The sequence below is a fragment of the Mchenga conophoros genome, linkage group LG3, assembly GCF_057382185.1.
Source record: "Mchenga conophoros isolate Kocher_MC1m ecotype Shallow Benthic linkage group LG3, M_conophoros_male_GT1.1, whole genome shotgun sequence".
Lineage (NCBI taxonomy): Eukaryota > Metazoa > Chordata > Actinopteri > Cichliformes > Cichlidae > Mchenga > Mchenga conophoros.
This window is the reverse complement of record NC_140528.1, coordinates 73,430,347-73,445,954: the sequence shown is the minus strand read 5'-3', so window position 1 is coordinate 73,445,954 and position 15,608 is coordinate 73,430,347. Positions and strand designations below refer to the sequence as shown.

At 42.3% G+C, this 15,608-nt stretch overlaps 1 protein-coding gene across 1 annotated transcript in view; it reads left to right on the top strand.

Annotated features, from left to right (window-relative positions):
* The window catches only part of LOC146580399 (ADAMTS-like protein 1), a 106,025-nt gene that overhangs the window by 27,087 nt on the left and 63,330 nt on the right, over positions 1 to 15,608 (top strand). The window contains exon 2 of the mRNA XM_085267143.1: positions 10,789 to 10,905. Within this exon, the coding sequence (XP_085123269.1) occupies positions 10,789 to 10,905 (117 nt within the window). The remainder of the gene's footprint in view (positions 1 to 10,788; positions 10,906 to 15,608) is intronic.

The following is a 15,608-nucleotide window of genomic DNA, read 5'->3' as shown; positions in this document are numbered from 1 at the left end:
CTTCGTAAATAAATCAGCTATTAATTGCATTTTTTAAAAGAAGCGTATTTTATGTGGGTCTTACATCATTTTCTTTGTAAGCATCTGAAGACTAAAACCTGAATGGAAAGTTACAAAGCCACGAAACCCTGTAGAAACTGTTACCTTCAGTTATCTTGTGACGATTGCCGTCATGTGTGAAATGACCCTGGTGTTTTGCATCGGCCGTGCAGTAGCACAGTGAACTCGTTGGCCTGCTATGCGTGGAACATCGAGTTGTAATTGTGCCACCCAGCTGTCTATTTGAATCCTTCTACGAACTGATGTGATGAAGGGGGACAGATGTTTTTGAATGTGTGTGTGTGCGTGCAGTACAGTAAATCAAACGCACCACTGCACCATCCATCTCTGTAGCCTCTTTGGTCATGGCAGGCGGCCCTGTGTTCACACACTTGCACAGCTTCATTACTGACAGAAGTCAGCATTACTTAACACCACTGGACAGATCCACAGATGGACTAATGAATCGATCAGACTAATGAAAAGCTGCGAGGAAAAGCAGCTACACAGCTGCTGCAGCCCCCCTAAAACATATACACCCCATCCATGTCCGATGGTTGCACGGCTGCTAGCGTTATATTGATATGATAGTTTACAGTTTCTCTCACACAGTAGTGATGCTTTTCAGTGATAAATATGTATGAAGTGTACATATGCTTTCTATCAGGTGTATTTATCAGACAGAATGCGATACGCAGAGCACCAAACAGGCCAGAGATGCATGATCTTAAAGGTTAGAGATGGATGTCTTTCTATCCCTGCCCAGATGGTTACTTCAGGCAACTTACTCTGCGCCCGTTGTGGTAAATTAATAACATTTAACGATCCTCTTCGGTGTGAAATAACATGATAGATTTGGTCAATCTGCCTTTGTCGTAAGGCCAGCGGAGCAGAAGATGGATGATTTCGGTAAACTATCTCCTCCTTTGAAAATGTGACTCGATCATGATTTGTCCACCCTTGCTTGCTTGGGTTTCACACTCTTCTTACATAACCTTCACATCTGTGTTTCACGATGGAATCAACCAGAACAAAGAGCCAAGGCCATTCATCATGGGCAGAGGCTTAGACAAACAAGTGACTTTTTTGTCTTTTAAGTGGGTGTGATGGAAGATGCAAACTGGGTGGATGTCTTGAATCAGAGCTGTGACATCAAAGCCGAGCCCAGCTGAGGCCTCCCTTCTTTTTCTTTCAGTCACTGAAAGGCCAGCTTGACCCAAAAAAGTAATATCTCGTTACTACTCAACTTCTGTTGCCAGAGACACTGTTACGAGTGAATGCGCATAATTCTTAATGTGTAAAACTTTGGAAGCAAGGTTCTTTGAAGCTAGTAAAATTACAAACGTTTAGTCACAATAGACACATTTTTAACTAGCAATGAATCCTAAATTCATCGGACTCACACAGACCTAGAGACTGGTCAGCAACCCTGGCGAACTCCTAGGGAAAAATATGTATTCCCCGACCGGTTGATGAGAGATTGCTGGAGGTTGCTGGCTGCTGCTGAGTGAAAACAGCTGCAAAGAGGTTGCTGCACTAAAACCCTCCGTGTGATTATTTTGGTTGCAAACATTTTGTGGCATTTACTCTTTGAGCTGCAGTGAAACTTATAAAATTCCAAGGGACCTGGAAATGGAGATATCTGCCTTCAGAATAAACGTTGTGCCTTGCTGCAGCACATTTCAAAAGGCAATTCTCCATTTCTAGTTTGAGTCAGACTTTTGTCACAGTTTCACTATTGCTTAATGAGCAAGCACTTGGCGACAGTGGGAAGTAAAAACTATTTTAACAGGAAGAAGCCTCTGCAGAACCAGGCTCAGGGAGGGGGCGAGCATTTACTGGTTGGAGGTGAAGGAGACAGGACAAAAAACACACTGTGGAAGAGAGCCAGATATTAATAATAACTAATGATTAAATGCCGAGTGCTGAGTGGTGAAGAAGAAACACTCAGTTTTAAGCCTAATCTTCTTAAAAGCGAGAGGGTGTCTGTCTCCGCCCACAGAGGAGTGGGCTGAAAGCTGAAGACTGCCTACTTTTAAACATTCAAGGAACCACAAGTAAGTCAGCAGTCTAAGAGCAAAGTGCTCTACTGGGGTCTTTCAGTTGAGAATGGGCCTGATTTTTCAAGATGTTGTATGTGACAAGAAGGATTGTAAATTAGATTCCGGATTTAATAAGGACATAATGAAGAGAAGCCAAGATGACGAAATATGCTCTCTCTTTCTAATTTTGTTTCTATTTGTATTCCATGCAAAGTATCAGGAACCAGAGCAACCTGCTGACAGGTCTCAAGGCCTGTGTGATTGAGGCCTTGGTTAGCCAGACCTTAAACTGCAGTTTCAAAGAAGGTAACCGATCAGTACAGAAATCCTGAATCGTGCTGTTAAAACCTCCTGTTGTATTTTAACGAATTAACAAGGTCAGTGTGTTAATTGAAGACATGCTTAAGCACAAGTTGTGCGTGCTCTAGCAGAAGAGTTACTGAGGTGCATGGTTTCCACTTTGAAGTAATGAAGAAAGTTGTATGTCTTGGTCTAATGCCTTCCCCTTCATCTCTGTGCCAGATGTGTGCAGATGTGGTCTTCCCTTCAGTACTTTGTCAGTCTCCACTCGCTAGCACTGTGGGAACCCGTGTGGCCCTGTTATCTTTTCCTGCAGCTGGTATACTCTGTGAGCCCTGCGGGGTCAAGAGTGTCTCATCAGACTCGTGTTATTGTACATGACTGTTTCTTTCACTGCGCCTCCTTTAAATTTGATCTGACGTGAGAAGCTGTTTCTCTGTAACAAGTTAAAGCTGCATTCATTTGATTTTTGAACCACAACAAACTGATATCCACACACAGGTAAAGTAGCGTTGCCCTATAACAGGTAACTTGCACATTATACGTAGCTTTCTTATTTATTATGTATACAGAAATGTTGACTTTCCAGCTTAAAACCCCCCCACATGTGTGCACTGAAATAAATGGGACCGAATAACCCAATACAGAAAGTGCTACACAGTGCTAATGTTTACTTTGAAATCAGCTGCTTGATTTATCTTATCTGCCTTCTTTATCTGTTTTTAACAGCTCATATTTTCCTTCTGTCTTGTTTGTACTCCTAAAGTTATTCCCCACATCGCTCAGATTTTTTCCAAGCATCTTGGGTGTTTTACATGCACAGAAGTGCTGAGATCCACCTCTCCAAGGAGGTCTTTAAACAGTAAATCAGAATGACATCTTATACACAGCTGCTTTGCTTGTGTGCTTTTTACCAGTTCAGTGGGGACCAGAGAGGGTGCTTTCTTTCTCTATCAGTACCTTGATTTGACTGGCTTTGTATTCGACTGCAGGTGAGGGAGAATCATGCAAAATCATCTGTACACTTCCAGTGGTAGTTCTGTGTGCTCAGCTACTTACAGTGTCACAGCACTCCACGCTGTCGTTTAAACTGTCAGGCTTCTTGGATGGCTTTATTACAAACCTCCACATTAAATATAAGAGAGGTTGTTACCTGAGCAGGGAAACCACACGATGTCTGGTACACAGATTAATGTTAGCCATGAAGCTATTTTTGCATTGAGATGTCTCCATGCTGGCTAATAGGATACAAAAGCCCCAGGACTGAATTTCACAGCTCCATCTGTACTGAATGTACTGCAAACCAAGGGTTGGAGGCACTGAGTTGTCCCACCACATAATTAGCTCCCCACTAAAGCTGAAACTCCACAATGAACCCTCGTGGCCTCGCACATGGTCAGCAGGTGGACCAACCTGTCTGCTTAGAAGGAAATATGCTACTTGCTAATGTTGCACACTTAGACGGGTCAAGCGCTCAGGTTGCAGTCAGCTCGTGGTCAACTCGGGAGTGACGAGCTGTGATTTATTGTAAAGGCACAGCCGGTGTGAGCATTACAGTATTTGGTCTCTGTTTGCATTGCAGGCAGATATTTTGTGGTTAGAAGGGATTTTTGCAAAAGCCACTGGATAGTTTCAGAAAAATGGCTGGTGACAACTGTGGAATAAAATGATCGATGATGAACTCTTTGGATGAGTTATCCCGTTGCCTCGCGCAGAGAAACCATGGGACACAGTAAATAACTCTGAGTCAGGGGCAGGTTATGGATAACCTTGCTGAATGATGTAGCCTGATTGATTTAGTTAATATAAGTATACCGGTCCTCTGTCTTTATTTGTGCAAAATAGCTAATGGAAACAGTTGGCTAATGCTGTAGTTACTCATCAGGCAGCTGCAAGGAATCCCTGACATTCAACACTAGACTGTAAAAGTGATGATACAGTAAAAAAACTACACAAGTGTAGTTTTGTCCTTTTATTTTCATTTTATTCCCCAATTTAAACTGTACTAAACAACTTTTTAGCATTTTTTGTCCCATTACAAATAAATACATAATTCAGAAACCATTTACAAATGTTTTTTCAATATAGTAGCAAAAACTATTATACACATTTACAAGGCCTGAAATAGTCCCTCCGTGTTATAAATGCAAGGCTTTTCGTTTTATATTTCCAGTTTATGAGCAGCAGTTTCACAGGCCGTATTAATGATAGATGGTGACAGTCGGGTCTGTTAGGTGTTGATGTCTTGCTGACTGCTTCCTGTCAGACGATAAAGCCAACACCTGAAACGAGAGAAAATTGGAGGCATGTTCACTTTAGTTGGATTAAAAAACCTTCATCCAAACCTTCTCTGATGCCAAAAAAACATTTTTTCTCTTTCGTTGTATTTACGTGCACTGAATGTACAGATTTTTACTTTTGAGACTATTTCTAACAAACCACACAGTCAGTTTTTATTAAAACGGTTTGTCTCAGTTTGACTCCCAAACAGTTCAAATAACATATCTGAAAGGACCTTTCTGATCAGCCATAGTATCAGCAATGCAACAGTGTAATTCTCACCTCTTTTCCTATATTTGACATCTGGAAGGCCACAAAGCCTAACACATTGTCCGTGTGACTCAAAGTCTGTTCAGTTTCTCCATCCCCGATTCTCACAGAGAATCTCCTCACAGAGGCCATCAGAGGAGGGTAAAAATCTTTTGAGCTCCTCTTCCTTGCGTTTTGATATTTTTGGACTTCATCATATCTGCCCCTGTGCTGGACATATGAGAGGCTGTGATGTTCAGGTGAAACGGTCGATTCCACTGCCATGGCTTTTGATGAGCAGAGGTACGCCTGTCACATCGGAGCGCTGTCTTGCTTGTGTCTTCTGTTTGAACGGGACTGCACAACCGGACATAGAGTGAAGAAACTGTGCTGCTGCAAGCCGCGTGCTCACTGGTCAAAGGTTTGTGTTTATGAAGGATAGTGACGTCGCCTACGCTCTCTTTCTCAACTTTACTCTCTATAAGGGCTTGGACTTGGAATTGCTTGATGGTTTCTGACGTCAATGAGTCCCATTGCTTTATCAGCTTTGACCAAATATGGCCATGATGCACTATAACATATGATATCGCAGCTTTTTCTGGTATGAAAAAATATTTTGTCATTCCCGCCCTCTGCTTTGTGTGAAATAATACACAGCAGTAACTGCATAATAGGTAATATTTTCTGGACCAGTATGTACGATGCAGAATCAGCAGTTTGCATTGCATTGCATTTGGGAGATCACACAATCTGTACAGTAAAGGGAGAAAATGTAAATAAAAAAAAAAAAATAAGAGGCAGGATGGAGCCATGCTTCTATGTTGTTTACAACAAATTCGGACTCTACCATTTGAGAGTTGCAGCTCAAATTGAGAGTCTGCAGACAAAGTAACATTTTGCCAAGCATCTTCTGCTGAATCCCATCTGCTTCATGGTTTATGTGTTCAGAGAAGCTCTTTTGCATACCTTAGGTGTGCAGTGGCTATTTTAGTTACTGTTGCCCTCCCATTAGTTCGAATAAGTCTGCCCATTTTCTTCTAACCTCCAGCATCAATAAGGCGTTTTCACTCATTACTACTCACTCCTTTTCAGACCATTCTCTGTGAACCCTAAAGACAGTTACATGGGACAGTCGCAGTCCATATTTCTGATAGCAAGCAGCTGAACAGGTGTACTTAATAAAGTTGCTGTTGAATGCATGTCTTCCAGTGAGTTTAATGTTGCGTAATATTACTAGCTTAACCAGAACATTTTCAGAGTTAGCTAATGTGATATTGTCAGAATGAGTGAATCCAGCATTATTTCCTTCAACACTTAAATGCATCTAAACTGTGTCCAAACTTGATATTTCAGATTCGATTTACACCTTTACTCTAACACTATTTGGTAGCAAAGTTAGCTAGAAAATGTTTGAATGCTAAGTGTAGCCGTTGTCTAGCATTAGCTAATTGACCAGTACGCCCCACTACTTTTCTATGTATTGTCTCTTCAGTTGTTGAGTAACCAAGAGAGTGTGTGATATTTCTGATTTATCCAAATTATTTGATTTCCCACCTGGAGCAGCAACGTTATTCTAGTAATAATACTTGAGCTTCCCTTTAGCGAGACCCTAGCGAGGCAAATGGCCGCCATGTGAATGTGTTGAATTCTGTTTACATTTTTAACTAATCTCTTCTTGCACTGTTTTATAGTATCCTGTTTCAACAGGAAATGCACCAGATTGTAAGTAAAGCAGGCTGCTTCAAGACAACTTTAAAGTGTCATAGAAACAAAGTGCATCACCGTGAAGGTGCTGTGCATCGTTAGCAGACGTTAACAAGTGGGACACACAGACCCGCACGCAAAGGGATGTGACAGTGCCAGGAAAATATTTCATCAATCAGAGGTTGATGATTTTTTTTCCTCTCTGTCTCCTGAGGCTTCTCATTCCTAATGCTGTTCCAGATGAAAAGTGGTGGGAGTTGAAGATCACAGCAAGTTGAGCTCCTTGCCCTTCTTCTCTTCTTGTTCTTAGGACAGACTGCACTTGGGAGACAGACACTAGTAAATCAAGTTGAGTGAAATCTGGCAGAGAAACTGGGGAGGTGGTACAACTTCAAAGGCTGCCTGAGGAAGAATATTAGATAACTAAATAATCCATCAGGAATCAGAGAATGTGATGAAAGTAGTGCTTCAATTTTACTTAGTTTTCTCACAAAGCTTTGTCATGAACTGTTACATTTAAGGTTTCCTGTGTGGATAGCTGAGGTGAAAGTTATAACCAGGCGGGTTGTTTTTTCCTTTTCATCTTACAGTACATTAAGGGGTGTCTTGTAACCTGAGGTGTGCCAAGTCTCAGCATTTTTTATGAGTTACCTTCATCAGTTCTGAAACCCTGATGTGTAATTGAAATATTGCTAAGCACTCATAATCTCATGCTTAAACAAATCTTCTAACTAGCTGATGTGTGGGCGGGTAGCAACGGATATGGTGAAAATCCTCAGATGAGAAAAAGGTCATGCTGGGGTTTTTTGGTTATGAAAGAAGAGTAGAGAAAGGGAGGAAAATAGGGCCACCGTGTTTCCTCCTCCAAGATGTGTTAAATGAAAGCTCACATAAACCCCTCTGAAAGTAGATTAGCAAAAATATCTTTTCCTCTTAGGTTTTATTCAGACAGCAGCAAGTCTTTAAAAGGGGGTGAGGGGGGGTTCCTTATCTAAACATTGGAAGGAATCTTATTAATCAAAGGCACCAATGCATGAAACAGAAGTCTAGGTTTTGGTCTAGAGTAGCATGGCAAAAGTCACTCGTTTTTCATCGTTTCCACCCAAACAGTGGAAGCTGGCACCTCGTTATAGGAAAGCTCAATTATAATATCAGGTTGGATGTTATTACTGTTGATTATGTGCTTTTGAAGACCCAACTTGCCCCGGAGTTCACTTCCTCTCCTCTTCCTTGGTTGAGACGTGCTCTTTGAAATCTAACTCGCCTTGGAGGTTAATGAATCACCATCTTGGCTCCCTGTTTCACCCTTGCTCTTTGTGACATTGACGCGCGCACATACACACACTGCATTTAAACCCAAATGCAGATTTAGATATTTGAATACCAGTTGGAGTTGGCTCCAAACTTCAAACTTTAAGTGTACATAAACTGGAACATTTGTGCTTGTCAAAGATCTAACACACTCATTAATTCCCATATTTGGCCGACACGGAGCGACATTAGCGGAGTCATGTTTGTGTACTCTGTTGAGTGTACGCCCTTTTTAGGTCTGTTTATATTAATTTATTTGAAAAATATCCATAAAATATATTAAAAAATGAAGTAGCCACCCTGACATCACCCACTGATATGTCACAGGTGCATGAAAACACTTGAATACTCATAGATCTTTAAAGTTAAAGGTTAAAGTTAGATTTTTAACCTATCATAGGATATAAACACCCCAAATTAGGCTTTGCTTCATCATCTGTTATTTCCCAATTGGGACCATCCATCTGTCCATTTTCTTCCTCTTATCCAAAGAGATCACAGGGACAGCAGCCTAAGCAGCACAGACCTCCCTCTCCCTATTTACCTCCTCCTTTCCTCCTTTCCAGGCTAGCCAAGAGATGCAATCTCTCCAGTGTGTCCTGGGTCTGCCCCAGGGCCTTTTCCCAGTCAAACATACTTTGAACACTCCAACTAGCAGACGCCCAGGAGGCATCCTTGTCAGATGCCCAAACCACTTCAACTGGCTCCTTTCAATGTGGAGGAGCAGTGGCTCCGAGTCCCTCTAGAATAACTCCTCACCCTATCTCTAAGGGAGAACCCAGTCACCCTTTGGCAAAAGCTCATTTCTGCTGCATGCATGCCCAATTTTAAGCGAGTCCAGTTTTTCTTGATCAGCATTGTTCTTCCTGCATCCAAGGGTTGACAAACTCTCCTCTCTAGTACCCTGGCATATATCTGGCATAGATCAGGAAGGCTAAGGAGAGTTGTCCCCCTGTAGGTTGGAGCACATCCTCTGGTCCCCCTTCTTAAAGATGGGAACCATTGCTCCAGTCTGCCAATCCAGAGGCAGTGTCAGTTATTTACTGGTTTTACAAAATAGCAATAAGGTAATTTCTGTGGTTTGGGGTCTGTTTTAAGAAGGAACATTTGTTGCATTGTCTGCACGGCCTTCATTTGCAGTCAAGTTGTGGAGCGTGTTAGCTGACACACACATCAGCAGAGCTTCTTAATGTTTGCACGCTTGACTTACTGGGTATTTGCTCAGCCTCCGGTATAGTGCGTGGTTCTTCAACATTTACTTTTCAGCATCAGTAGCAGAAAGGACACAACATTAGTCATATGACTAGAGATCCTGCGCAATATGCTCAGAAATAGACTGTTTTGGAGGTTTCCATATCAGTTATTTGGTTTCAAATGTCAGATGAGCAAACTGTCCAGGGTGCACGCTGCCAGTCACCCTATGACAGCTGGGCTCTAGCCCCTATGACCCTGAACTGGATAAGTGGAAGAAAACGAATGGGTGGATGTTAAAATGTGCTGAATTCACTTGCGTAGACATAACAGATCTTAGATATTCGAACTGTTGAGGCACGGTTGGAAATTTCCAGCAGCATGTTTTACCACTTTCTAACAAGTGAGTCTTCACACTCATTTGTCTCCTTCTGGATTTGCAGACTCCCACATGCAACCACTTTGGAATAATTATAAACAGTCTAAAGTAAAATGTTTATTTTTGTTCATCTTCAGACACGTATAAACCGAAGTGTTACACTTGGCCCAACAGCTGCCACATCTTCAGCTCCATAACCAACAAAAGCAAGCCTGTGTATTATGGTCTCTGTCATCCAAGGAGGCTTTTGGCCACGCTGTGACTTATGAGTTGTTACAGAAGCCCCCCACAGTCTAAGTGACTGCAGCTAAGCGGTGCTGAGTGTGGGGCTTTACACCAGATTTGATTTGTCTTATTTGAGAGCACATTCTGCGGCTCTTTCCCACACAGAGCCAGCGTAAGTTTTGCTGCAGTTGCTTAGCAGCGCTTTTTTCGCCTCAGCAAAAAATTTCTACAACCCCCTACATTGAGCCTCAAGTGCCCCAAACCCACATGCACAGCCCTGCATCGTGCTGCCTTAGCACAGGCCCGGGAGGCAGGCAGTCGACCCGGGTTATTACAGGGCTGTTTATGACCCAAGGATAGCAGCTGAAGGCCCCCGTTCAGTGAATCTGCACGTCTTTCAGAATGCGGGCCCTGCTGTGCTGCTAATGGGCCCTATCCAACATACCCTTCACCCCCACCAGTCTCTCCTGACTGAAGATGTGGGTTACTACATCTTGTGATATCAGATCTCCTGTGCTGTGAATTCCTCCAGAGCCTGTAATGATTCCCATCATTAGGAGGGATGTGTGGTTGAGAGAAGAAACCAAAAAGAAAAGAAAAAACAGACCTCAGGAGGCCCAGCAAGAGCAACAGTTTTGCTTAATTAAAAAAAAATCTCATCATTGTTCCAGAGGGACAACATATCGTTGCAACAACTTGTTGCACAGCTTGATAATAACCTGCAACTGCCTCCTTCAGCTGCATCACATCACTGCAAGCACGCTCTCAAAAGGCTTCCATTAACACCCTGCCCTGTCTTCACACCTCTGCAATCATGTGTAATTGCAGTGTGAACTGTGTACGATTATGTAAAAGTTGCGCAACCGTCAGCTACCATTACAAATAGCTATGACTGTTGACACTTTGGGACGCAGCTGTTCTTGTTCCCACACCGTAAGGTGGAGCTGGGGCATCTGCTGATGTGACGAGAATTTCATTTAAAGCATTCTTGAATCCATAAATTGTCTCACCAGTGCTGTTGGTGTTTTAACTCAAAGGACTTTTGCTACTGTGGCTTTGTTTTTTCAGATTGCCGTGTGGGCCAACAATGGAGATGCAGTGTTCATCAGGGAATTCACGCTGATTCGGCGAGATCACCTTGCTGAAGAGCCTCTGCATGATGGCGGCCAAAAACCAGAAGACCCGGTAAGTTTAAAAGCATCGCCGTTCATCTCTGTTAGCAAAAACTTAATATGTATAGCACGTTTTATTGCAGGTGAAAACACAATGTGCCACACAAAGCAGGAGCACAGCATAAAAGGTAAAAGCAGCTTCCCCATGTCTGGGGACCCAGGGAATAACCAAGGCAGCCTCTTCCAGATGACCTTAAGGGGGTTCTAGCTGGTTATTACCGAATTCCCACATTCCTGCGTTTTAATTTCAAACATAAACTTCAAATATCCAATTCTCCTTCCCTTAGAACTCGCATTTAAATAAATCGAGATGTCAGATAAAACTAAAACAGCCAATAAATCTATCGCAGTGTGTTTACATAACACTTCGCAGCAGAGGAGTGAAAAATCATCTGTGTTACACCTCAGTAATGAATGCAAGTGAATGATGATTGTGGGACCTTGGGAGAGGAGGTGTAATCTGACTGCAGGCTGACCCAGCTTGATGCAAAACAGGGCAGCACACGCAAACGCACTAACATTTGTTGCGTGTTCGGGGGTGGGGTGCCCCATCGCATTCCTCGCGCTCTGCCATCACCTTTGATGACACATGATTCCTGCCTGTGGCAGTTTTTGTCAGCTGATCTCTCTCCCAGATGTTTTATCTAAGCGGTCGGGGAGGGAGGTATGAAGGTGTCAAACTGATGTTGTTGCAGGCATTGATGTGTATCCTCATCCTCAGTGATGGGATTAGTCCTGGCGTGATAACAGAGCAATCTTTTAAAAGTGATTGAAGGCTTTTTAACTATATTACGTTAGCGCCAAGAGTTAGCTCAAGGTGAGTTTTTACGTTGCGCTTTTGTGTTTTCTGTGAGCACGTTTTGTCGTTGACGTGACTTCACTCGCATTTTTCTGGTTTACGTGCCTCTGTGACCTCTGCAGAAAGTCCTTCAGACACGTGTTTCCACGCCTCGGCAAATAACCATCTGACCTCAACGTATTGAATATTCACCAGCCTTCAACAGATGCTCACCACTAATCAAACAGTGACATTTCTTTTGAAATAAAATATCTGCTTGAACTCGCCATCGTGCTTTCAAGCAGGATCGTGAGGACTTATTTGACAACTTGCATGTGCTGGATAGTCTTACAGATCTGCAAAGGGCAAAGGTCATTTTGAGTTTTGGGAGGGTTCTGACCACGCCTTCTTTGTAATGTTCATGTGAACTCTAGATACCGCCTGCCCTTAAATGATTTAACTTTTATATGCCGGAGAAATATTTAACGGGAAAAAGAAACTATAAGGAGTCAAGAATTCAGATGCTGTTATACATGTTTACAGTTAGAAACCACAAACGCCATCTTTACAGCGTTTGGATTTCATGCTGAACCCAAACAGCAGTGTGATTTATGACACACTGACCTCGAGCAAATGTTTGAATTTGCACGAACCGCTTTTTAAATGATTTTCAAGCCAAACATCATACAGAGAGTATTTATGTAACCACTCTGACATACTGTAGTCATGCCATCCCAGCCTCAGCTGCTCTTTATAGGCTTCATTAGAATGACTTTTGTTACATTCAGCACACAGGTGCTTTGGTTGTGATAGCCCTACATTTACTGTAAATAGATAGAATGACTTAACTCTGTGGGAAAAGCACTTCTGCCTCTTTATTTTAGATGAAATGATAGAAAGCTGTAATCTGTAAAATCTGATGACAGACCAGTAGAACGAAATTGTCATGATCTAGAATGACTTTTAGAGAACATTCAAGGCCAAAGCAGACATTACCAGCAGTTAACCTGCATGTATAAAATCTACAAATTTTTTTTCTACTTACTTAACTGAATAGCAGAACAGAAATAGAGGATTTCTTAAACTGACGTTACAAATGCTGCGTTTTGCTAAATTTATGATGCTAATGTGTCTTCAGATGAGGAGCTCACAGACTCCCAGGAGCCATACTTGCGATTCCTTTCAGCACTCAGCTGTTTTCAGTCTCTGTGTGCTTGTGGCGCTGTTCTGTGTTGGATCTAGGTTCAATATTAAGGTTGACTCAACGCCAAGATAAATGCAGCTTAATTAGCAAGTGACCCAGGAGGCAGATCCCCTCTAAAGTATATTCCCTTTCTCTCTCGTTTAACTTTCACGACTATATGCCAGGGTTGGTCGGTGGGCAATATGACTGACCTCCCCAGCACCCTTTACCCCATCCCCCAAGAGAACCGCAGATGAATTGTTCTCTCCAAAGGAAAGTGTTTTTCCTGGCAGCCTCAGCGCGATCTACTTCAATGGAATAGAGCTGTCTCGTACAGCTGAGGTCTAACATACCTTTGTTAATTAACCCATATTCATTATATGATGGCATGCGCTTACTGTAGCACTGTCAGCATTCATAAACATATATTAAGTAAATTTATGGGATTGAGAAGTTCCTGATTCAAAGTGTGCAGGGGGTCTGGTGGCTGAAATGTTGGCGGCTTAGTCTGAGAAAGTTTTTTTCCTTGTAATGAGACTGAATGAGTGAGAATGTGAAGATAAACAGAAAATCTGCTCATAAATCTAGCACTGGCTAGTCCTGCTCTTTGTTTGGCCACGAATATTTTTATTTTCCCTGCGTGCTCCTTTGATCTGCTGAGGTTTAAAGAACTGCGGCTCACTAAAATCCTTCAAAACGATGAAAACGTATCATTTTTACCTCATTTATACAAAAGAATAAAACACAAATAAATAACGTAAATCCTGTTTAACGGCAAATCATTTTAACATATCGAATTTTGAAACATTCAGTCATCTACCTTCACAATGTCATCGATAGGTTGTCTGGCCATATGCAAGGAAAATGCAAAACCATCGGGAACACCTCCTAAAACCATCATCAGCGAACACACTTTCCAAATTATTAAAAATACACACTTTAAACACATTGAGAGTGCAAACTTCTGCCACAGCAGCGCACTCATTGGACACTATTTACTTTTAAGGGAATATTATTGTGTTTATTTAGTTTTCCTTGTTCTTTTTAAACCTACTTTAAGACATTTGTGGTGTGAAGGTGCAACGTGCAGGTTTTTATATAGAAATAAATATATATTTATGTAATATAAATGATAAATGAAAAATTATTCCAGTTACAAAGCGACCATGATGCAGAAATGTTGTCATGCTTCTCTGGAGCGTTCGTGATATCACGGGGCTTGGTTAGTGCACATGGCATGTGTTGCATGCACATCTCTAATAGCATTATTGATGCTGATCATTGCATGCATGCTTTGAAGTAGCATTTGGTTAATGCAATAAGCTATGCTTATTTTAGCAAGACTAAGTGCACACGAGTGCTAAACTGACCTGCCATCAGTTCAGATCTGCCACAATCTGAAAGCATTTAGTGCATTCAGGATTTGATATGTTTTTGTGCTGTTTTGGTCAAAATAACAGACGGGAGGGAAAGAGCGAGAGAGAGCACACGGTTTTCTCTTTAGCCGCTATGTCTAGACACCAAATACGATCAGCTTGTCAGCAGGCAACTTTAAAGTAGATTACTGAAAGCTGATCCCTCTGTTAGTGTGTGCGCGTGTGTTTGTGTGCAAATGTCACCTCATACTTTGTTTGTGTGTTAGTGAAGTTCTCGCTGGCAGGAGTGTCTTTGCTATGAGTTTATCTGCATGAAAGCACTTTTGCTTCTTTAACATTGGCAGACAAATTCAAAGTTTAAGGACAAGCTGAATATGCTGCACACATCATATTAGCTCCTAACTAGGTAATTGTGGATAACATGTCAGCAAAGGTTGCCTCTTTACATGTCAGGACACCACTCGGTGCTTCACACTGCAATTGCGCACAGATCTTCATTCGCTGTGCTTTGTCTGGCTCACATCCACTGCCACTTGAGAGTCACTGATTCACCTTAAATGCCTTTGGACTCTGGAATGAAGAGTGCCTGGAAAAAAACACCCTGGCAGACACAGGGAGATCCGGCAAATTACATACAGAAATGAGATTTTGAACCCATACCTTCCAAAAATATCCATACCAGAGGAAATTAAAGTGCACTGCACACAGAATTCATACTGAAGAAGAGCAGAAGTGCCTTACAAAAAGTATACAAAGTACTTGGATTAACTGTTTCCACATGAGACATTTTGAATTTTCATGGCAAGAAGAGCACAGTCCAACTGACCCAGCCCATTGCCCTGGTGTTATCAATGATGGCTTAGTGGGACACTTCCAGTAAGCAGTCGTTTAGTTTCTTCTGTTTTTGTTGTTGTGACAAACTGTTTGTTTGCCTTGTAAAGTGTTTTTTTCTGGTTCTGGTGGGTTGTGATGCACCCATTGCTGCTTTTGATCAAATTTTAAGTGAAATGTCTCTTCCTGTCTGCTCTCAGTCTATCTCGCTTCTTCACACGCCAAGAAATTCAAGCCTTAATGTCTTTACATGCTCAATTGCACCTCAGGCAGCATTTGTCGGGGTTGTTTTTTCCCCCCACTTTTTGAGAAGCTTCAGAGTGAACAGGAGCTGGAGTGGTTCCGCCTTTTGGCAGGGTATCAGGGGTTGCAGTAATTGGGGTTGGGCTTGTAGGGCCAAGGGCCAGTCTGGGTGGTACGCACGGAGAGCGCTCAGTGGCTGTGGCAGCAGCAGCTTACAGAAAAAGTAACCCATTGCTCAGCTGCATGCTGACTTGGCAGCTGTGTTTTGCATGTTGTGCCAGGTGGAAAGGGCAACCGTCTTGCAC